The sequence below is a fragment of the Ursus americanus genome, chromosome 14 (genome assembly GCF_024610735.1).
Source record: "Ursus americanus isolate L20-20 chromosome 14, mUrsAme1.1.p, whole genome shotgun sequence".
NCBI lineage: Eukaryota > Metazoa > Chordata > Mammalia > Carnivora > Ursidae > Ursus > Ursus americanus.
In genome coordinates this window covers 53,323,175-53,347,947 of record NC_142140.1, presented here as the reverse complement: position 1 = coordinate 53,347,947, position 24,773 = coordinate 53,323,175, and the positions used below count along the sequence as shown (strand labels likewise).

The window sequence follows — 24,773 nt, the reverse complement described above, 5'->3', positions numbered from 1 at the left end:
TTGCTATCAACTACATCGTATTATTATAGAATCAGAATCAAAAATATTTCTCAAGTATCTAATAATAGTCATTCTGTGATAGCTCTGTATAAAAATTCACATAGGGAATAATATTTCCATATGTCAGATTTTCAAACTGGGCTGAAAAGTGCGTTACTATTCATAGGAAATCCTATAATCCACCATATTACTGCCCTAAGTGCTCCTGAAAATCACTGGTCCAGTACTCTAATTCACAGGAATACGTAGTAAATCCCTCAACCTGTCTGTGCTGGCCTCACTTCTCTGGAAATCGAAAGGTTAACAGTCATCGTCAGAGATGTGTGGCATCCAAGGGAAGTAGAACTTAATAAATATTTTGTCATTGTTTTGTAACCAGAATTTGGTTTTTTGCTTGCTTTTTTTTTTTTTTTTACGATTTTATTTATTTATTTATTTGAGGGAGAGAGAGCACAAGCACACAAGCAGGGGGAGGGGCAGAGGAAGTGGGAGAAGCAGACTCCCCACTCAGCAGGGAGCCCTGATCCAAGGCTCCTTCCCTGGATGCTGGGATCAGGACCTGAGCCCAAGGCAGATGCTTCACCGACAGAGCACCCACACCCCCCTATAACCAGAATTTGAATCATTATTGTAACTGTGGGTTTACTGATGAAATACAATCCTAAGAAAGTTTTAATAACCTTTTATTGGATTAGATGGCAGAGAATCTGGACGCTCTCTTGTCTCCGGGCACTAGAAATCCTAAGCCTACACAGTAAAATTTATCTTCCCCTTCTCATCCTGTCTCTTCTTTTACATACTTACAAAAATCACCGTGATGATTTTTGAATAACTGAATGTTGTAGATGCTATTAAATAGAAAATAATAGAGGGCTGCCTGGTGGCTCAGTTGGTTAAGCATCCCAACTCTTGATCTCAGACTCAGGTCTTGATCTCAGGGTCGTGAGTTCAAGCCTCCTATTGGGCAACACACTGGGCATGAAGCCTACTTTAAAAAAAATAATAGATCTTATTGAATGTTTATGACATACATACAAACAAGTGCTGTTTTTTCTTATCTCTTGTCCAATGGGCCGTCCCTAACAAGGATGAAGGTACAGGCAGGAAAGCACCAGTGCATGCAAAGCCATACTGACTATGCTTTGTTCTTGTAACTCAGAGAAGGGTCTATTCAACAATTAACATATTTGGGGGTTTTGTTGTTGTTGCCTACTCTGTGCCAAAGATGATATAAGCTCTGGGGAATCATAAATGAATATGATTCAGTCATTTCCTTCCAAGCACTCAGTACTTAACTTGTATAGGGATAAAAATTAAATTTTTTTCAGGTAGCCACTGAAAACCAAATGATCAGATCACAGGATATTTTGGTCGAACGGTATAAAAGTTGGTGTTAACAATATTAATATTATCAATAATAATATCTAAATTGCCCTTACTGTATGTATCCATCACATATTTAACCACATTGGAAGTATTCGTATCTACTTAGTCTTTACTTAGTGGAGTGGTATCAACTAGGAATCAATTCAGATGACAATTTTGAGGCTCAGAGATACTAAGAACTTCCTCTAGCTCACTAGATAATAAGTAGAGATGATAGGGCTTGAAATTATATTGTGGATCTGAGGCACATGCAATTAACTTCTTTACTCTGTTAAAAAATTTTAAAGCAGAGATCCATACGTCTTATCCAATAGCACATCTATTGTACATCTTTTAATAGTTTCTCGTTTACTGAGTATGGGTAGAACCTGAGACATTGTCTCCCTTTGAAATGGAGAAGGACTAACTTATAAGAATGGGGGAGGAAGTGGACAGCTGAGGTAAAATCCAGGAGCAGGGGCACGCACGAGAAATCTATCCTAAACTGTCATGAGCCAGCTCTTTCTATGATCCCTGCCAGCAATCTTCAGCTGTCCTTCCTATAGTTGACCACTGTGGTTTACCAGTAACCTCCAAAGAGAAGAGCACAGTGAGCAAAGAGTGCATGGATGAAATGACCAGAGAAGTGAAATGGTTGGTTGCATTGGCAGAGGGAGAATACTGGCCAGGTGCACTGCGTCTGGAGTCAGACTGTTTGAGTCAAACCTGGCTTCATCCCATTCTATCCCACGACCTGGGACAAGTTACATTAAAGGCTATAATCCTCTCCTCTCTGTAAAAAAAACAATAATGTGTTAGGGCTGCCTAGGCAGGTGAAAAGAAACAGTCTGCATAAAGCACTTATTTCAGAGCCTAGGACTGGAATCCTTAATAAAGTTTCACGATAACATGTGTATGGTCTTCTGGCATCATTCACTGGCTCATCTTCATCATCACTTTCATGATCATTCTGGAATGCTTAAGGGACAGTTTAGAGGGACTTATTTCCTGCTCTGGTGAGGGAGGTTCCTACAGGAGCTAGAACCAGTGTGGAAGGAAAGCTGAACTCTGAATAACAATTCTCAGATTCCCACCAGAACCAAGAATATAAACTTCACAGGCCTCTGAGCTGAACCTGCATGTTGGTGCCCTTCCATCCAGCTACTCCAACTGTCCTGCTTGTCCTGATGATGAAGGAACAATGCTCCCCAGGTTGTTCCTGTATCCAGTATCTCCAACATCACTCACTGGACTGTGGGGCCTCTATGCTGGGCCATGACAAAGGAATGACGATCCATCACCCTTCTTATGCCTGCGAGTGATGAAGGCTCAGGCTCTGTTCTCAGGACTGGCAGGAAGACAGAGTCACGTATGGACCCCTTGATGCATACAGCAGCTCTGGGAAGAGAAGACACACATACAGGTCCAACTGTGCTGGGTGGGACTGGCCAACTGAAAGTTCGCAGGGCACAAGCCGATTATTTACGGTTGTGTGGGCTTGAAAGCTCAATGCACAGAGCTCATAATTAACCAAATTGGTCTGAGTTCTCCCAGTCTCTGAAGGCTTGTTAATATTAATGGACCAGGATCATAAGAAAAGTAAATATCCTTTGTAGGGTCTGAGGCCTTCCACTTCTCAGGAGGAATAGCGCCTGTACTCCTTCTGACTGTCAAGTTTCATACACCTTAATAAAAAACTCAGACTTAATTTTTAAGTTAACATACATAAACATGTGAGTTTATCAGTCATCAAATGCATTCAAATGACTGAGCAATTTAGGGAGAATTAGGACTTCTATATCAAGAATCTGGTAGTATTTTCAAGTATTTTTTGGCCGAGATTAACATTTAGATCAGTGGACTTTGAGTAAAGCAGATTACCCTCTATAATGTAGGTGGGCCTTAACCAATCAGTTAAAGGCCTTACTAGAACAAAGACTGACCTCCCAGAGGAAACAGGAATCCTGCCAGCAGTCTGTCTTTGGACTTGAATTGCAATTCTTCCTGTAATTCCTGCCTGCTTAGCCTATCCTGCAAAACGTGGACTTAGCAAGCCTCCATAATCATGTGAACCAATTTCCTAAATCTCTCTCTATGTAAATATATACACATCCTGTTAGGTCCGTCTCTCTAGAGAACCCTAATACATTACTAATATTGCTGTTGATATCTCATTTAACATTCTCTCACCAGGTGACACTCTCTTTTTCCTCATCAAACTTCAGCATTTAGAACATGTGCTACTAATCAATTAACACTATTCGTGGAGGGGAAAGCCTGTATGGAAATGTGCCAGGAAGGTCCACAGTAGCTATCTAGGAGTGGTGCTAATATCCTTGATATAGGAATGGCATCACAGATAATAGAACGGGTATGGGATTTAAAGACACATTTCCACCTGATCTCAGCAACAATTTAAGACCTGTGGCAAATCAGTGCACTTCAGTTCCTCATCAGCGAAAAGGCAACCTATGGAATGGGAGAAAACATTTGCAAACCATATGTCCAATAATTGGCTATCCTCCAGGGGCGTCTGGGTGGTGCAGTCGTTAAGCGTCTGCCTTCGACTCAGGGCGGGATCCTGGCATTCTGGGATCGAGTCCCACATCAGGCTCCTCCGCTAGGAGCCTTCTTCTTCCTCTCACACTCCCCCTGCTTGTGTTCCCTCTCTCGCTGGCTGTCTCTCTCTCTGTCAAATAAATAAATAAAATCTTTAAAAAAAATTGGTTAATCTCCAAAATATATAAGGAACTCCTACAACCCAATAGTAAACAAACAAACAACTAACAACCTGATTTTAAAAATGGGTTAAGGGGGCACCTGGGTGGCACGGCGGTTAAGCGTCTGCCTTTGGCTCAGGGCATGATCCCGGCGATATGGGATCGAGCCCCACATCAGGCTCCTCCGCTAGGAGCCTGCTTCTTCCTCTCCCACTCCCCCTGCTTGTGTTCCCTCTCTCGCTGGCTGTCTCTATCTCTGTCGAATAAATAAATAAAACCTTTAAAAATAAAAAATAAAAATAAAAATGGGTTAAGGACTTAAATAGACATTTTTCCAAAGGAGATATACAAACAGCTTACAAGTATATAAAAGGTGCTCAATCACTATTCATCAAAAAACTGCAAATCATATATATACAAAAGTGTATGTGTATATATATATTATCTTGTATATATACTACTATACTTGTATAGTATATACTATTATATATCTATTCAGCCTGAAAAAGAAGGAAATTCTGTCATTTGAAACAACACGGGTGAGGCTTAAGGATATTATGCTAAGTGAAATAAGCCCATCACAGAATGAGGAATAATCCATGATTCCATTTATGTATCTACAATAGTCAAATTCATAGAGTTAGAGTAGAATGGCAGCAGGAGGGGGAAATGGAGAGTTCCTAATCAAAGGGCATAAAGTTTCAGTCAGGCAAGATGAATAAGCTCTAGAGATCTACAACATTGTCCCTAAAGTCAACGATAACATATGAACACTTCAAAATTTGTTAAAAAGTTAGGGCTCATGTTAAGTGTTCTTAGAGCTCCCAAATATTAACTGAGAAAATGGAAATACTACCAGTTTCTTGATACAGAAGTCCTAATTCTCCCTAAATTGCTCAGTCATTTGAATGCATTTGATGACTGATAAACTCATGTTTATGTATGTCAACTTAAAAATTAAGGGGTTATTTAATGTTTAACAGAGATGTATTTCTTTTTGTTTTTGTAGCCTACTCTGTGCCAAAGATAGGATAGGCTCTGAGAAATCAGACATGAGTGAGACTCCGTATTTCCCTCCACTCAGTATCTACGTGTATGAGGACAAAATAAAATGTCCTGTCAAAGATCTAGGGAAATCCGTACCTTCAGATCACAGGATATTTTAATCAAATAGTATGAAACTAGTCTATTAATAATACCTGAAATCTATTTTGCACTTTCTATACACATTCATCATATATATTTCCACTATACTGTTTAAACCTTGCAACTAGAATGAAGGAGAAAGAGGACAGTGTAAGGAAAATGTAGGAGCAGGGACAAGAGAAAGACCTGCCCTAAACTATAATTGGCTGACCCTTCTATGATCCCTATCTTGATCTCAGCTGTTCTCTTATAGTCTATTACTATAGTCTAGCAGGTGCAAGGGGTACCCATTACTCCCCTCTGAGGTCTACTGGAAACCTCCAAAGGGAAAATCACAGTGCACAGAGGGTCTCTGCCTGAAGTGACCTGGCAGGAGAAATGACAGACTGGGTTGGTAGGAGGGAATAATGGCTAGATGACCTGTGTCTGGAGCCTGGATGTGAGGATTCAAATCTGAATTCATACCCATTTTACCCCATGACTTAATACAAGTTATATTTAAATGCTGTGCTCCCTAATTCATCTGTAAAATGACGATGATGTGCAGTCCTCTTCCTTGGGGGGAGGGGGTTATGCAGATGAAACAAGCTACACAGAACACTTAGCTCAGAGCCTCCTCGTAGGAAGCCAATGAAAGTTAACGATATCATGCTTACGGTCTTCATCGTCCTCATCACTTCATGATTTTGGAGTACTCGGGGACAGTTCAGAAAGACCGGTTTCCTGCCATTGTGGAGCTAGAACCACTGTGGGAGGAAAGCAGAATCTGAATGAGAGTTCTTAGATTCTCACTAGAAAGAACATAAACTTTACAGTGCTTGGAGTGAAAACTTCACATGTTGGTACCCTACCATCCGTCTAACCAAATGTTCTGCTCGCCTGACAATAAGGAAACAATGGTCCCCCAGCCCCTCCTCCATCCACTGTCGCCATGGCATCACTGACTGCGCTGTGACTTTGCTGGTGCATGAGCAAGGAGGAAGGGGGCTGCCCCTCACCTACCGGGTGAACAACAATGGCTGAGGGTCTGTCCTTAGGACTGGCAGACAGACAGACTCAGGCCAGGCCTCCTGGTGGAGATGACTACTCTGGGAGGAGACACAGGGATGAAGCCCCCTAGATAGGGACTGGCAACCTGGAAGGCTGGAGACACAGACTGATTGTGGAATTGTGGCCTGGAGACGTGGATGCAGAGCTCATAATTAGCTGAACTGGTCCATGAACTCCACTCCCTGAAGACTACACAATCTTGGAGAACGATAGGAGGAAAAAGTGCTTTTGGTCCAGCTCAATGACTTCTGAGTGCCCTCTCTTCCCAGAGGGAAGTTCATTCAGCCTCCTCTAGGCACATACCCACAAGGAAGGCTCTTTCTGTAAAGATTATTTCCACTTAAAAATTCTATTGCAATTTTGATTTATTGAAATAGCATTGATGATGAAATAATATCAGGAATACTGGCATCCTTATTAACATTTCCCACGCTAAAACTTGAAACTATCTCCATATTTGTACATTTATGTCTGCAGGGAGAGCTTCATACTTTTCTTAATATAAGTACTTCTAATTCCTTATGGAGTTTATTCCTTGGTAATTTTTTTCTTTCCTAATTTGAATGACAGCATTGGTTTCATTTGTTGCTAATTGATTTATAATGCCATATTTTAAAACAATTAAGTTGTATTTTTCCATTATCTAGTACTCTTTATTCTGAGTGTTTCTAGTTTTTCTTGAGTAGAATTATCTGAAATTACTCGTCATTGTGAAGTGTAAACACATTGCAGCTATAAAGTGTTTCAAATAGTGCCTGACACAGTCACTCAATAAACCTTTTGGTCAAATCAAGCTATCAATATTTACATAATGCTAAGTGTGCCCTATGTTTTCAAAGATAAAACAATCTTGGTCTTTCATACTTTGACTGGATTCTCTTCCCTTGTAACCACACTCCTTCCATAACATAGGGAGCCATATGACACAGATGGTTGAGATACCTGGTGCTTGCCTAGAACATGTCAAGCGAGTGTTACACCAGAATGCTGCTCACAGCCCCACCCTAGTAGTTCCCCCTTCAGCCACACCCAATCCGCCTGTCCTGACTCTTCAAAATTCTTTGGTCCCTGGAGACAGTAGAGTGTCATGTTTAAAAGCCTGGGTTCTGGATTCAGACATAATTCCACTGCATAGTGTGAAATTCCGGGCAATTATTTGAGCTCATTTGTGACTCTATTTCACCATGTGTATTATGTTGATAAAATAAGTATCTGCCTCATAAAATTTTTGTGCTGATCAAATAATACATGGAAATTAAAAGTGAATGACACAGAAAAAAAGCTCATCAAATGTTAAATATTTTTTTACCTCTCTTTTCATAAAACCAAGCCAGCCCCCTTCTCTTCAAATCATCTCCGATCAAATCTTCATCCTCTGAATTCTTCCACAGTCTAAAAACTTGGGGCAGTGAAGGAAGTGTTTCTGATCCCACATAAAGGATGTGATGCCTGCCCCCACCCCAGCCACTCCAGTAGCACCTCCTGTATGCATCTGATGGTACTGAATGACTTTGATTTATGGCCAATGTTGATAATATATCTGCCTTAAACACAAAAACTTACTTCTTGTTCCTTGCCTATTTTTAACACCTTGAAGATTTTTTTAATGTATTAGTCTTAAAATATATTTTATAATTGAGGTAAATAACAAAAAAAGCAACTATTAGTAAGTTGAATCCAGCAATGTATAAAAGGAATTACACACCATGACTAGAGATGTATCCTAGATGTGCAAGCCTGGTCCATTATCTGAAAAGCAGTGTGATCCACCATATCAACAGGCTATGATCATACCAACTGATGCAGAAAAGGCATTTGACAAAACCCAAAACCTCTTTCTTAACTAGGCAAACTAGGAAGAGGGGAAATTAACTTGATGAAAAGCACCTCAAGAAAACATCTTAGCAATAAAAAAGGACACAGCTTCACACAACTTGGAGGTATCGCAAGGGGATTATGCCCAGTGGAAAAAGTCTATCTCCAGAAGGTTACATACTATGCGGTTTCATTTACATAACATTCTCGAAGAAAACAAAATTATACAGGTGAACATATTGGCAGTTAGGGCTAGCAATAGAGAGGTTTGGGTCTGAATACAAAGTAGCTAAAGAGTTGTGATTTCTTTGTTGTTGTTGTTTTAAGATACATTTTTTATGTATTTGAGAGAGAGAGAGCCGGCAAGCAAGCACAAGCAGGGGGAGTGGCAGAGGGAGAAGCAGACTCCCTGCTGAACTGCGAGCCTGATGTGAGGCTCATTCCAGGGTCCGGATCGTGACCTGAACTGAAGGCAGCCGCTTAATCAACTGAGCCACCCAGGCGCCCAGGAGTTCTTTTGTGTGATGGAACGGTTCTGTATTCCGATTATGGTAGCAGGTCCATTCATTTACACATGTTCAAACTGCAAAGAAACATACACACACACACACACACACACACACACACACACACGTGTGTGCGCATGCATCTCAAACTGGCAAAATTTGAATAAGCTCTTGGATTTCCACTGGGGAAAAATGAGTGATGGATACATGGAATTTCCCCATACATATTTTTCCACAGGATACTGTGAATCTGTAATTATTTCATAAAAAAGAATTTAAACACATATACACACACACCAAACTCAGGACCAGAAGGCTTAAGTGACTTTTCTAAAGTCACAGAGGTAGAGTTGAAAAATGAATACCATCAGGCGTCTTGACTCCCAGGCCAGTTTTCTTTCCACTCCACCAAGGAAGTCCCATGACCTTAAGACAAGGGGCACATAAACATTTTTCAGAATATATCTTGAGCACATTGCTACTGATAATGTTAACGGTAGAATGTTCTGATTGGATAAGTTTGTAAGCAGACAGGGCATAGCAGGAGACAGGCAGCGATACGGTCATCTGTCTCAAATAGCTAGAAAAAAATTAAACCCAAATAGAAGGGAATAAAACCAGAAATTAAAGAATCAGAAAGCAGAATAAAGTTGGTTCTTTGAAAAAAGTAATATATCTAAATCCCTAACAGGATGAGGAAAAAGAGAACATATATATTACCAATATCAGAAATGAAAAGGGAATATAATGACAGTTTTCAAACATTAAAAGGAATTATAGGATATTATCAACAAAAATTATGCCAACACATTTGAGAAGTTCTGGAATGGACAGATACAATTTAGCAAAACTAACACAAGAACAAAAACAAAAACCTGGGGCGCCTGGGTGGCACAGCGGTTGAGCATCTGCCTTCGGTTCAGGGCGTGATCCCGGCATTATGGGATCGAGCCCCACATCGGGCTCCTCTGCTATGAGCCTGCTTCCTCCTCTCCCACTCCCCCTGCTTGTGTTCCCTCTCTCGCTGGCTGTCTCTATCTCTGTCGAATAAATAAATAAAATCTTTAAAAAAAAAAAACTGATTAATCTTTTGTCTATTTATATTTGGTGTAATTCACCCAGAAGACAGATTCACTGGTGAATTGTTCCAAACACGTAAGGACTAACTAGCTCAAATTTTATAGAAAAACTTTCAGAACAGTTCCCAACTCCTTTTATGGAGCAACATAAACTTGACACAAAACACAGACAAGTACATGAAAAGAAATTACAAGACAAATGTCTAATTAGGAGACACAGAAGTAATTTTTTTAAAGTCACGTAATGAATCTAGCAAAATGAGAAGGCTAATAAGCCAACATATCCCATGTCCAAGTGTGGTTTATTCCAGGAAGACATCTAACCATCTGAAAATCAAGGAATGTAGTAATTCACATTAACCAAAGGATTTTTTTTTTTTTAAGACCATGACACATGCAGAGAAGGCACTGGATAAAATATTCACTCACAATAGAAAAAAACTTCATAAATTGGGAATAAAACAATTTTCTTCATTATTATAAGTCATCTATGAAAAACTTATAGCTAGTATTATACTTATGAAATATGGAACATTTTACCCTAAGATCAGGAACAGGGCAAAGATGTTCATATTCACCATTTCTATTCATCACTGTAAAGCAATGAGGGGAAAAAAAAAGATAAAAGTTTAGAAATCAAGTAAGACTTTCTTTTGTTATTGACAGGATTGTACACAGAAAATCCAAAATAATCCACAAATTATTTGAATAATTCAAGTAATAATAATTTAATTTATAAATGTCACTGGATAAAAAGATCAATGTACAAAAAGAAATTCCAATTCATGCTAGCTGAAACATCAGAAAGGAAATAAATATTTACAAAGCAAAACATACCACATACCTAGAAATAAATTAAACAAAGATATTCAAGACCTCTACAATGAAACTATGAAACACTGTTAAGAGAAATTAAAGACAACCTAGGTAAATGGATGATTATATTATGTTTAATTGGAAGACTCAATATTGTACAGATGTCAATTTCATTCAGGTTATGGCATCAAGTCAATGCAATTCCAAGCATACTCTCAGCCTATTTGTGAAAATTGATAAGGAAATCCTAAAAATAATATAGAAATGAATGAGGAATAGAGAAGGCAGGACAATCTTAAAGAATAAAAATGTCGTAACTCTCTCACTACCAGATTTCTAAATGTACCACAAAGCAACATAAGGGTTGAGAAGCCATCTTTAGCAATCCAAAGATATGTTAACAGACAGCATTTAACCTTTGTGAAAGGATTTCTAGAACTACTCAGCCCCTGCTCAGTTACCAGACTTCAGTTTCCTCCTGTTGCTAGGACTCCAGTAAGCACAACATGCTAGCTGACAATATTACCCCACATGCCCCCTGCTGCCTCCTCCCCTCTCCGTACACAGCACAATGGTCAGGACTCTGATTCAGTTGGTGCAAACTCTACTCTGGTTTCTGGATGAGCACAGGAGCAGGTCCTCAACAAATGAGAGTATTACATTCCTCTGGCCACAGTGATTAGGTAACTATTGGCAAGTGAGCCAATCGGGTTCTATTATAATGATCATATTGGAGTTGTTCAAAAAGACCATCGCTTTTTTCTCCCTGAGACGTCAACCTAGAAAGAAAGCAGCCTGGATCTTCTCGGACCCATGGTAGAGAGAAATAGCCTGCCAGAAAGAATACCTAAATGCAAGATGACCAGCCAAGACACGGACACAGAACTCACGTAGGTAACGGCTTTTTAGCCCCAGGATCCCAGCCTCCCTGAAGCTAGTTATACCCAAGAACTCCTCAAATAATCAAACCAATAAATTCCCTTTATAACTTACACATATGAGAAGAGTGAAAAGAGAAGTCAGAGATGGGGAAAAGTTATCTGCAATATATGTATATATAATATACATAAGTTATATATATCATATATATATGATATATAACACATGGTTTTATATATGTGTATGTAACTAGACATACATATGATACACATACATACAATAAAAGACAAGTCACTAGAAGGAAACTCTTCTAAAAAAGGAACCAAAAATGGGAGAAATGCTTCAACAGGGTGCCCTCATAAAAGATATCCAAATAGCCAATAAGCACATAAAAAAGTATTTACCATCACTACATATCAGGTAACTGCAAACTAAAACCAGAGCAGGATATTGCCATGTCCTCTGCTGAATGCCTAAGATTAGAAAGGGCTGACCAGCTAAGGTGGAACAACTGGAATTTTCCTGCACTGCTTTTAGGATGACAGGTGGAATCCACCTTTTTGAAAAACTGGAATACCTACTAAAACTAAAGCTAAAGTCTACCCTATGAGTCAGTGATCTCATTCCTACAAACAAAACATATGCCAAGAGAAATAAGTGTAGGTCAGCGAAAAGAGCAACTGAAAGGCAAACTAGACATCGTGCTGAGAAAAGAAGCCAAACACATAATTGTACATATTGCACTTAAGCACTTAGATAAGGATCAAGATCAAGAAGAAACGAACCTAATAAACTGAATAAAAGTCATAACTGTGGTTTCCTCTGTGGAGCAGTTATTGAGAAGGCAGATAAATAAGCTTTCTGGAGTCCTGGAAATGTTCTGTTCATCGGGGTGTGTACGTAAGAGAAATTTCATTAAGCTATACACTTAAAATTAGCACACGTCGTGTACATTAGTGTACACACACTTTACTAAAACAGCAGCAGAGGATGAAGGGAAGGTGGCATAGGTCTACTTTCAGAAATAAAGGGTAAATACAATGGAAGGGAGAAGCACAGCTAGATGTACCTCAAGAAACACAAACCAAATAACTTTCATGTCTCTCAAATAAAAAAGCAGAAAAATCCGAAGGTGTCAAACATAAATCTTCCTCCGCTAAAATAGGATGATGCCCTGTCTGATGCTTACCTCACTTATACCTAACTTTCCTTACTGTCCACAGCCCTTCTTGCTGGAGATACCCGTGGACTTACACAGATGTCTTTCCCCTTGAGCAAAGTGACATGATGCGATTGCACTACACAGAAAACGATCGTGCTCCCAACTGGGGCCACCCCGACATAGTCAGTTGATGTGCCAGAGGGACTGTCGTATCAGCAAAATGACAATGCTGGAACTTGCCAGAGAATCCAGGAAGCTGTGTATGACTGTGATGAAGGAACTTATGGAGAGGTCTGTGGAGCTGCTGCCTCTGACGTTACTGAAGTAAAAGCATTTAATGTTCTTGGGGCGCCTGGGTAGCGCAGTCGTTAAAGCGTCTGCCTTCGGCTCAGGGAGTGATCCTGGCGTTCCGGGATCAAGTCCCACATCAGGCTCCTCCGCTGGGAGCCTGCTTCTTCCTCTCCCACCCCCCCTGCTGTGTTCCCTCTCTCGCTGGCTGTCTCTGTCAAATAAATAAATAAATAAATCTTTAAAAAAAAAAAAGCATTTAATGTTCTGTTTCAAGCTAGTATTGATTGGTGGGTCCAATCATCAGGAAAATGAGCTGGACACTGAGGCTCACCAGGCCCCTATGCATCTGTCTCTATCTTATGGCCCCACTAGACAGAGAATAGCTTCTTCCCTCTGCCTTCCAATTCTCATGCAAACTCTGTTTCAGACAACTCTAACCTGGGATTGGGTAAGGAAATGATTCTGAGAAATGGAGTCCCAACCATGTCCAAATTAACACACAAGCCAGCTCAACCAACTTTACTTCTACCTTTCTTGTCACAAGGTCCCTTTTTAAACTTAAAACACTGGGTCCAATTCCCAGCCATGAGTAAGGACAAAGAATAAAATACAAAAACAGTGTATTAGATCCAACTCTTCTTTTGAGACCTTTGCATTATTAATTTCTGTTGAAATGACTTATTAGGCAGGAAAAGTTTTTAATAGTAAAAACTGATAACCTCAAAAACTTTAGGTTCTTTTAGTTTAAAAACAAAAAAGGAAAAAAATATTGGCTACGCAATTTCCAGTATCTGCCATACCAAATCAAAATGGAATTACCAATTATAAGAAAAAAGTTACAAAAGAAATTACAAGTACCAAAGTGTTGCTACCATAATGACTGCACACCTGGAGAACAATGAGCATTAATTAGATACTAATTTAAAAAAAAAAAAAAAGACCATTCCTGCTTGCATATGAAAAAACACCCTGAATCCCCCATGGGTCCAAAAGAATTTGTAATGTAAAGAATATTTACATCTCAGCTAAAATAAAAGTATCTATGATAAAATGTGCTTAGAGATGAAAAAGTAGTAGATGAAAATTTATCACCTCAAATATTCGTATCAGAAAACAGAAACTGAAAACGAGCCAGCAATCCACTTTACAGGTGAGGCCTTGATCTGTGATTCTTGTGTGAATTTTCTTATGTGCCGGAAGTGACGTTCACAAAGGCATTCCCACACAGTGTGCGTACACAGGTTTCTCTCAGCTGCAAGTTCTCAAGTCTTCAAACAGATAAGCATTGGCTTATCTTACAAGAAAGCAATGCTTTCTTACATTCATGACACATCTCCACAACGTTCCAGCTATGCTACGAGGTGCAAGTGCCTTGCAGACATTCCCACAGTTCTTACCATTTATACATTTTCCCTAGTGTGAGTTTTCACATGTCTTCGAAAGTAGGCAGGACACACAAAGGCTTTCCCACATTCCTTACATTCATATGGTTTCTCTCCAGTGTGGCTTCTTACGTGTCTTCGAAAGGATGAGGGACAACTGAAGGCTTTCCCACATTCCAGACATTCGAAGGGTTTCTCTCCAGTGTGCATCCTTGCATGGACAGTAAGGTATGAAGAATGGCGAAAGGCTTTCCCACATTCCTTACATTCATAGGGTTTCTCCCCAGTATGTGTTCTCATGTGGATCCTCAGAGCTGAGGGATAAATAAAGGCTTTGCCACATTTCTTACATTCATAAGGTTTCTCTCCAGTGTGAGTTCTTACGTGTACTGTAAGATGGGAGGAACTAATAAAAGCTTTCCCACATTCTTTACATTCATAAGGCTTCTCTCCAGTGTGAGTTCTTAAGTGTTCAGTGAGGGATGAGGAACGGCTAAAGGCCTTCCCACATTCCTTACATTCATATTGTATCTTTCCAGTGTGATCTCTCACGTGTGCTCTGAAGGATGAGGGACAACTAAAGGCTTTTCCACATTCCTTACATTCATAGGGTTTCTCTCTACTTTGATTTTTCACGTGCGTATTAAGGGAAGTGGGAAGATAGAAGGCTTTTCCACATTCCAGACATTCATAGGGCTTCTCTCCAGTGTGTTTTCTCATATGGATACTTAAGGAGGAGGGACAATTGTAGGCTTTTCCACATTCCTTACATTTATAGGGTTTCTCTCCTGTGTGTGTTCGGACATGTACAGTGAGTTTTGAGGACTCGCTAAAAGCCTTCCCACACTCTTTACATTCATAAGGCTTCTCTCCGGTATGAATTCTTATATGTATTATAAGGTGAGAGGAAGAACTAAAGGCCTTCCCACATTCCTTACATTCATATGGCTTATCTCCACTGTGAATTCTTTTGTGTTTGGAGAGTGAGGAGGAACAACTGAACGCCTTCCCACATTCCCTACATTCATAAGGCTTATCTCCACTATGAATCCTTTTGTGTTCTGTCAGGGATGAAGAACAGCTAAAGGTTTTCCCACATTCCTTACATTCATAGCTCGTCTTTCCAGTGTGAATCTTCATATGTGCCCTAAAGAAGGAAGAACAACCGAAGGCTTTTGTACATTCTTTACATTCGTAGGGTTTCCCTTCAGTGGGATTTTTCACATGCTTTCTAAAACAAGCAAGAAAATGGAAAGCTTTCCCACATTCTTTACACTGATAGGGTTTGCTTCCAGTGTGAGACCTGATGTGATTCTTAAGGGATAAATGATCTGTGAAGGCCTTTTTACACTCATGGCATTCGTAGGACTTTACGTCAGTAGTTCTCTTGAGTATATTAAGACGTGAAATTTGGCCAAAGGCTTGTCCACATCGATTTTCTTCATTACATTCATAGATGTTCTCCACGACTGGACTTCTTTTAAAAATAAAAGCACATTATTAGTAACAAATACACTTTTATCATTTTTAGTGACTATGTACCTTTTCTGCCCTGTCAAGTTACAAGTTCAAAGTTCTCATTGAAGGATCTACAATAGCCAATATGATCACTGAGGTTTTTTTAACAGACAATTTTTCTGATATTTGCTTACAACTGAACTATGTGTCAAACACTTTAGATCTCAATGTCATTTTTGGGAAAAAAATCTTGGAACAATTCTTTATTGAATCAAAATTTTTGATCAAGTTCTAGGTACATGTTCTTTAAGTTTTATGACATTTTAAGATTCTCTCCTGAGGCATTACTTTTTCTTTTATGAAGGGCACTCACCTCAAACGTCTCTCATGGTTTTTGTTCTGATAACAAATACCGTGGTATTCCCAGTTTTTCTGTAAAATGGATGAGCAAGAGTCATTCCTTTTGAATCTTACTATTTTCTGTTCACTGGATATTTTTTGTCCATAAATATCTTGTGGAGCTACTGCTTCATTAGTTTTAAGTTGAATCTCAAAACCTGAAACAAAGAAGTAAAGGCACCTATAAGCAAAGGACTTCTGGCAACGTGGCTGTTTCAGGACTTTGGTAATACACACAGGGTCAAATGGTAAGCAAGAAATTACTCTATGAAGACTGAGACCGACAGTAACACAAATAAGGTATTATTAGGAGAAAAAGGGCCGCCTAGCTGGCTCAGTCAGAAGAGCATGGAACTCTTGATCTTGGGGTTATGAGCTCGAGCCCCATGCGGGTTGTAGAGATTGCTTAAATAAATAAAACTTAAAAAGGAAAACAAAAAGGAACCAGTTCCTTCCTGAAGTGCACATGACCAAATACTAACTTACAAGAAGAAATATGGACAGTCTTTCCCGAGAACAAGGAAAGTGTGAGAATACTGATAAAAAGTCAAAATAGTAATCTAAGGTATCTGGAAGATCAGACTCCTCAAACAAAACAAAGTTTTGTTTTGCTTTTATTTGTTTTTTTCCAAACATCATACCCCCCAACCAGGGGAGTTTTTCCCAAGGATTCTTGCCTTCCTGGTGCTCCCCCTGGATGGGTCCTCTTTCCACTGTCTCCAGGTCCTCTTCTTGTTTCCACTGGGAGATCAGATATGGTGTGTGTAGTGGATACCCTGTTAATGCAGAAAGGCTTATCATTAGGGAAAACAATGAGGAACCATAAACATTTCCACGAGACAGGCTCAAAATTTTGCTCTTCTGATACTGTAATTATGAGCAAGAGCAAACTGAATTTCTACGAAATGTTTGTCAAGCTTTTTTTAAAGCAGGGGCAGGGCGGGGGAGTAGACAATGACAAAGACAACGCCACGGCCTCTGATTTCTAGAACTGATGTGACATTCATTATCTAAACTTCAATATCAGAAGCTGGTCTGATACAACCAGGACATTTTGTTCTCCTATTGCACACAAATCATCTCACAGAATACCCATCTTAAACAAGATTACTCTGAGACCATGATAAAATCAAACAAAATAAAGCCAGTACATAATTAACTCTAAGAATGACCCCCCCAAAAAAGTCACTGTGCCACCCACAAAATACTCAATAATAAGATTTCTACTTCTTTTTATCAGCATTCAATCTAAAGTGACCACCTGTGGACTGGGTTGAACGGTGTCCCCTGAAAATTTATATCCAAACAGATCAATGAAACAGAACAGAAAGCCCAGAAATAGAGCTACATAAATAGAGTCAGCTGATCTTTGACAAAGGAGCAAAGGCAATACAGAGAAGATAGTCTTTTGTCAACAGAGACTGAAATAACTAGCCATCAACATGCAAGAAAATTAATCTAGACACAGACTTTTACACTCTTCACAAAAATCAACTCAAAACGGATCACGTGGATCAAAGACCTAAATGTAAAATACAAAACTATGAAACTCCTTGAAGAAAACATCGTGTGAAAAGATAGCCTAATATGTCATCAGGAAAATGGAAATTAAATCAATAAGAAATCACCACACACCTATGAGAACAGCTGAAATCCAGAACACTGACGCCAGCAAGGATGTGGAACAGGAACTCTCATTCATTGCCAGGGGGAATGAGAAACGGTACAGCATTTTGGAGGATAGTTGGCAACTTCTTACAAAACTTATCTTACCATATGGTCAGGCAATCACACTCCTTGGAATTTACCCAAAGAAACTGCAAACACGTCCACCCAAAAACCTGCACATGAATGTTTACTGAAGCTTTATTCACAACTGCCCAAACTTAGAAACAATTAAAATGTCCTTCAGAGGGTGAATGGATGAATAAAACTGTGGTACACCCAATGAAATATTATTCAGAATTAAAAAAATGAATTATCAAGCCACATAAGACATGAAAGAAGCATAAATGCGTATTACTAAGTGAAAGAAACCACTGAAAAACCTATACCATATGATCCCAACTACATGACATTCTAGAAAAGCCAAAACTATGGAGATGGCAAAAAGATCAGTGGTTGCCACAGATTAGCGTGGAAGGAGAGATGAACTGAGAGGCAAAGAGGATTTCTGGGGCAGTGAAATTACTCTATAAGATACTATAATGATGAATATATACGATTACATATTTGTCCAAACCACAGAACGTATTCTGTGTTGAATGACTTCACCAAAGTTATACCTAATGTATAACTATGGACTCAGGGTGATGACAATGTGCCGATTCAGGTTCATCAACTGTAACAAATGTACCACTCTGGTAGGATGCTGATAGTTGAAGAGGCTGTACCTGTAGGGAGCAGGGCGTACATGAGAAGTCCCTGTATCTACCACTCACTCCTGCTGTGAATCTACAACTGCTCTAAAAAAAGTAAGCGTATCAAAACAAAATGTCATGTCCACTTGAAACCTCAGAATGTTACTTTATTTGGAAGTTGGGTCTTTGTAGCTTAATCAAGTAAAGATGGAGGCATACTGCATTAGAGTGGGTCTTAAATCCATTGACTAGTGTCCTTACAAGGAGCGGCACAGAGACAGAGGGAAGAAGGCCATGTGAAGGTAACGGCAAAGATTAGAATGATCTAGTTGCATGGGGCGCCTGGCTGGCTCATCTGGTAGAGCATACGACTTTTGATCTCAAGGTGTGGGTTCCAGCACCACGTTGGGTGTGGAGATCACCTAAAAATAAAATCTTAAAAAAAAAAAAAAAGAATGATATCGCTACAAATCAAAAAACACCAAGTGCTGCTGGCAACCACCAGAAGCTAGGGAGAGACAAGGAGAGATTTCTCCCATAGAGCCTTCAGAAGGAGCATGGTCCTACTGACACCTTGTTTGTACTTCCAGTCTCCAGAAATGTGAAAGAGGAAGTTTCTGCTGTTTTTAGCCACAGTTTGTGGTACTTTGTTATGAAAGGCCAGGAAACCAATACAGCCTGCTTCCACAGACCCATCTCCAAATCACTTACCCAAAGTACAAACCCTATAATATGTACTTTTTAACACGTTCTTTTTGAGACCCATCACAGCTCCCCATGTCATGTGCTCTCTCTCCCTGCATTGCGTAATAACCCCCCTTGTTTACGGGTATGTTTCTGAGTAAAGAGCTTTGACATCAGTAAAATTCTCATAAGGACCCAAACCACAAACCTCCCTAAGGCCCAAAATGACCCCTGAAGTCAATGCCCACACTTCCAACACTTAATAAGCCTCAAGGCTTTTAACCAAAAGAAAAAGGCAGTTCACTACACAGATGTTTATTTTCATGGTGAAGCCATTACATTCTAAGTTCCTTGGGGTCAGTGACCATGTCGGTCTTATTTACCAACTTATTCCAATTCCTCAGCCTAGAACAAGGTCAATTAGTAAAGTTGTCTTCTAAGTAACTAAATGAAGAAATGTTGCCATTTCTTACCTAATGAGGCCAGGTTCTGGAAGTTTTCCAGCATCACATCTCTGTAGAGGCTCCTCTGGGCAAGATCCAGCAGAGCCCATTCCTCCTGGGTGAAGTCCACTGCCACATCCTCAAAGACCACGGAGTCCTAAAACATCCCACATATATTCTTTTCAGAAAGGTACCAACTCTCCCCACATGTGCAGGAAGATTGATGAGGTTGTTAATACTGGGGAACTGAGAATCAATTCACAGGAAGTTCTGAAGATTTTATAGTCTCCCAACATCTACCCTAGAATTCAGACACCAGAACTTTCTCTTTCTACCCATTACATCCTTCCTAACTGACCCCATCCAGTCTCATGGATCTAACCACATTTCTAAAACACCAAATTTATCCCTTGCACAGTTTGATGGTGAACAATTCCAGTCTTATAAAGATCAAGGACACTCCCGAGCCTATAGGAGAAATGACAGAAATGCTCTAGAGATGAAATAATTTCCACACTGACACCAGCAATTCCTTGTTACACAAACAATTTCACCTGCTTCCTTCTTTCCCACGCAATTAGCACAACATGAAAGACTGGGTCAAATCCAAATGAGGTTTGAACGCATAAAAACACACTGAGGAACAGGGAGCTTTTCTTTTTTTTCTTCCCAGAAATCTGAGGCCCAGGAGCTTACAGAAATATAACTTTCAACTCAGGCCCACAGCTGGCCACACTGTCTTGTACTCTAGGCCAGGAGTCAGCAAACTACCGCACATGGGCTAAATCCAGCCTGCTACTTGCTTGTGTAAGTAAAGTTTTCTTGGAACACAATAAAGCGTTTGTTTATGCACTATGTGTGGCTGCTTTCAAACTAAACTGGCAGTTTAATTGCAACAGAAACTCTATAGCCTTCAATGCCTAAGATACTTACAATGTGGCCCAATAGAGAAATAGATTGCTGACCACTACTCTAAACAATTAAGGAGGTCAAGGTCCTGGTGGAATGGAAAATCTTTTAGAGAATTACTAGCTCCTACTTACCTGTGTCATATTTTTCTGTAACTCAGCAGCTTTTCTTTCTTCTTCCATGTTCCCTTCATGAAGGAAGTCAGAGCACTGAGAAGTTAGAGCTGAGGAAGGAGAGAGAAAACACAAGAATCCAGGTCTCCCTACAATTTCCACAACTCATGAGCCTGAATGCTGTAGCACATCCATTATGAAGGATCACTCCCCTCAAAACACACACCACACACACAAAGCATACCCCCAAGACACCCAACCAAACACACACTGATCTTGTAAGGAGGTGGAGTAATCTTATCTCCTCGAGAGCTAAAAAAAATACTGCTGGGGTCCTTGCTAATTTAAAAAAAAAAAAAAAAAAGCTAAAAGTCCCATATTCTAAGTTAACTGAAATCTAAAAAAGTTTAGCTGTCAGTTTTCCCATGATAATGAAAAACAAAACAAAACAAAAGCAGACAAGGCCTGCAACCATAAAAATACACACTGTGTCAAATTCAAAAAAGCACTTACAGATGCGACTTCTGGGGGCCCTGCTCCCAGTATTTCTTACTTCTGCACCACTGGCAGGCTAACAGGCATTGCTGCGCAGCCCCTGACCATTGAACCCTCCCCTCCACGGGTTTTGGGCCTCTGAAACTTGATTTTTTCCAAAAAGCATCAACAGACTGAATTCCACACAAAGGAGGCAGAGAAGACTGCCATGATATGACTCTCGTGCTAACTTGAGCCTACACAATACAGAAGAGCAGAACAAGAACACCTGAAGTGAAGTTAGCAACATGTCCTCTCCCATTAGTGGTTTCTGCAGCTCTATTACATATATTTAAAATAACGAAAACACAACAGTTTTTTTCCATGCAGTGGATCAAGTAGTACATTTTAAAACTGATAAAAATCACATCCCTCACTATATTAATAACATGCCATTTAAGTAACCATGATGTGAGAATGACCTTGCAAAGAGCTTTTCTCTCATTGAAGCACTGCAAATCAGGTATTATTGCAACCAGTTTATAGTTGAGAAATCTGAGAGTCAATTAACCACACACTCAATGTTACCCAGTCAGAAAGCTGCTGAGGTGTATGTAACACAGCGTGTATTACATAGACAGGTGTGTGAATGCAGGCCAGTTTGTCGTCAAAGCCTAAACTCCCCAAAAGTGTATTTCTGAACATATACCTTACAATTTAGTTGTCAGTGAGGCTGTTATTACTAACATTACCAGAGTCTAGCCTAGAATCCTACTGTGCACTATGGAAAGTAGACAAATGAAGTATTCTATTTAAATATTTTATCCTGGGGTGCCTGGGTGGCTCAGTTGGTTAAGTGTCCGACTCTTGATTTCAGCTCAGGTCATGATCTCAGGGTCGTAGGATCAAGCCCCCCCATCAGGCTCTCTGCTCAGCGCAGAGTCTGCTTGTTCCTCTCCCTCTGCTCCTCTCTCTCTCAAATAATAAAGAAATAAAATTTTTTAAAAAAATAAATGTTTTATCTTTGAGCTCCTCTTGACTAAGCCCCCTGTTTTGAGCAAGGATGCTTCCCTTAAGACCCCTCCCTACCTCTTGATCCTTCGTTTAATATTTACCCCAATCCCACTATATACAGACACAGGGAATACAGCACTGAACAAAACAGAAAAATCCTGAAGGATACAGATGTTATAATCATTTGAGGGAGGGCAGTAAATGACCAAAATGTTATCAGGTGTGGTATATGACACATAATAATGTAGCACATTACAGGGATAAAGAATCACAACACACATTTATTTTTAGCCAGTTAGGACTACTTTTGTGGCAGGGAAGCAGGAGAAAATTGAAAGAAGTGTTTCAGATAACACTGGAAGTCCACAGTTGGTATGGTACATATGTTTACATATTTATATGAATATCGTCAACTCCCAGAGAAAATAAAATCAGTATGAGTGGGCTAACCTTTAACTTAAAGGATGGAAAAAGAACAGCATAAAGGTTTAGAAAAATGAAAATAGGACAAAATTAATATTTTAAAAAACTAATAAAAAGAAACATAAAACGAGCAATGTGCCCTTTGAAAACTAATGAAATCAACAAAGCTTTAGCAATTTTAACAACAGAGCATAGACAAAGAGTTATGAATGAGTCATAATCACAGATGTTGAAGGGAGAATACAACAAAAAAGTTAGGAGAATATATATGAAAATGTACAGATAATGAATGAATTTCTAGAGAGAAGTACAACTTTCTGGCAATGATCTAAAATAAATACAAAACTTAGGGCTGCCTGGGTGGCTCAGTCAGTTAAGTGTCTGCCTTTGGTGCAGGTCATGACCCCAGGCTCCAGGGATCAAGTCCCACATGTCCCACATCAGGCTCCCCGCTCAGTGGGGAGCCTGCTTCTCCCTCTGCCTGCCTCTCCCCCCTCACCCTGCTGCTTGTGTGCTCTCTTTCTCTCTGACAAATAAATAAATAAAATCTTTTAAAAAATAATAATAAAATAAAATACAAAATCTGATTATAGGCAATCCTAAAAGGAAAACAAAACAAAACCCAGTAGTTTAAAACATGCCCACAAAGGAAATATGAATTATAAATTGTTTTACAGGCAAGTTCACCAAACAAGTAAAGGATTCATAATTCCACTGTAGGAGTGGAAAATACTGTTTTTCCTGCGTGTTTCCAAGGCAAAAAAGTACAACTCAAAACAGGAAAGATCTCATTCACACATATGAACGCAAAATAATATAAAAGTATTAGTACAGTCAAGAATTGAATAATGAGGGCATAATCACAAACCCAGTTCACTTCCTCCTAGGAATGAAAGGTGGTTATATATAATTGAATCCTCAATTAATATAATCATCACATTAACAGAAAAAGATCATTATGACTCTTCCCCTTAGATACAAAATAGTGACCGATCTATATCAATCAATATCCATTGCTGATCATTTAACCCATTAGAACTAGAGGAGAATAGCTTTAATTAGGAAAAAATAATTACTACCTAAAACAGCTACAGCAAACTTTTTTTTCGTTAAAGGAGGCTCCGTGCCCAGTGTGGAGCCTAGTGAACCTTGAATTCACCACCCTGAGATAAAGACCTGAGCTGGGACAAAGAGTCTGAGGCTGGGGTCACCTGGGTGGCTCAGTTGGTTATGCCCCGGACTCTTGATCTTGGTTCAGGTCTTGATCTCAAGGTTGTGAGATCCAATCCCAGGGATCTGGGTGGGGCTCCCCCACTCAGTGGGGAGTCTGCTTAAGATTCTCTCCCTTCCCTCGCTCTAAAAGAAAAAAGTCGGACACTTAACTGAGCCATCCAGGCGCCCACAAATATCTTATTTAAACGCTGAAATGACAGAATAATTCCCTCTGGGATCAGGAACAAGGCAAGGATGCAAATTATATGCTATTCTAGTACTGTCTGTCCACTGGTCCTAGCAAACGCACTAAAAAAATAAAAAGGAACGCAAGGTACAGGAATAAAAGAGAAAACGCTGAAAATGGCACAAGATCTCACTCTCGGTGTGAATTTCAAAACAATCTACAGATAAATAACTAAAATTTGTAGCTGCATTCGACCACGAAGGGGGTTACAGAGATACTAAGTAATCAGTTCACGTTTATGTACCTGAATATAATGTATCAAACTGATGCCCACAGGCAAGGTAAAATTCACCGATGAAATAAATATCTCCTGTACCAGGAGGGGAGATGGGAACGGCGTTGAGGCAAACGTCACCCCGTGCTCACCGAACACGCCGAAATCCACTGACCAGCGTACAGACGAGGTGGAGGCGCTCGTCCCCGTGACCGAATGGCAGGGATGCTTTTACTTTCCGAAAAGACAGCAAAGGATGCTTTGTAAGGCCGACTACATAGGAGGGTGGTCCTCTAACTCCGGCCTGCAGCCGACTCACCCCGGCTGCCGCACGCAGCCCAGAGCTCCTGATTCAGTGAGTTTGGGACAAGCCGCGGCCGGGTGAGGCCCCCGGCGCTGCGTTCTTGCGGGGGCAAAGGGCACGGCCAGAGCGGCCGTCCTCCCAAAGCTGACCTCTCCCCCTCCCGCAGGCCGGACCTGGGACTGGCCAGACCAAGCCAGGAAGGACGCCGCGAACTGAGGCAAAAAAACTGCCCCAGACGCTAGTGGGGGACCGCGGAGAGATGGCCGCCAGTTCGCGCACGCGCAAGAGCGCATTTCTGCTTCCGGTTT

General features: G+C 40.1%; 1 protein-coding gene across 4 annotated transcripts; it reads right to left on the bottom strand.

Annotated features, from left to right (window-relative positions):
• Window positions 1-9,686: 9,686 nt before the first annotated feature.
• ZNF699 (zinc finger protein 699) lies at window positions 9,687-24,735 on the bottom strand. Of its 4 annotated transcripts, none has more exons than XM_045774354.2 (6): window positions 24,192-24,735; window positions 20,599-20,687; window positions 19,586-19,712; window positions 16,746-16,844; window positions 16,043-16,226; window positions 9,687-15,688 (listed from the first exon to the last, which is right to left on the bottom strand). In XM_045774354.2, the coding sequence occupies exons 2-6, from the start codon at window positions 20,644-20,646 to the stop codon at window positions 14,230-14,232; spliced, it is 1,917 nt and encodes a 638-aa protein (XP_045630310.1). In that variant the 5' UTR covers window positions 20,647-20,687; window positions 24,192-24,735; the 3' UTR covers window positions 9,687-14,229. The 4 variants fall into 4 exon arrangements, with proteins under 4 accessions (XP_045630310.1, XP_087723419.1, XP_087723417.1 ...); XM_087867293.1 differs by having other exon boundaries at window positions 9,687-15,685; XM_087867291.1 differs by having other exon boundaries at window positions 24,314-24,735.
• Window positions 24,736-24,773: the final 38 nt, after the last annotated feature.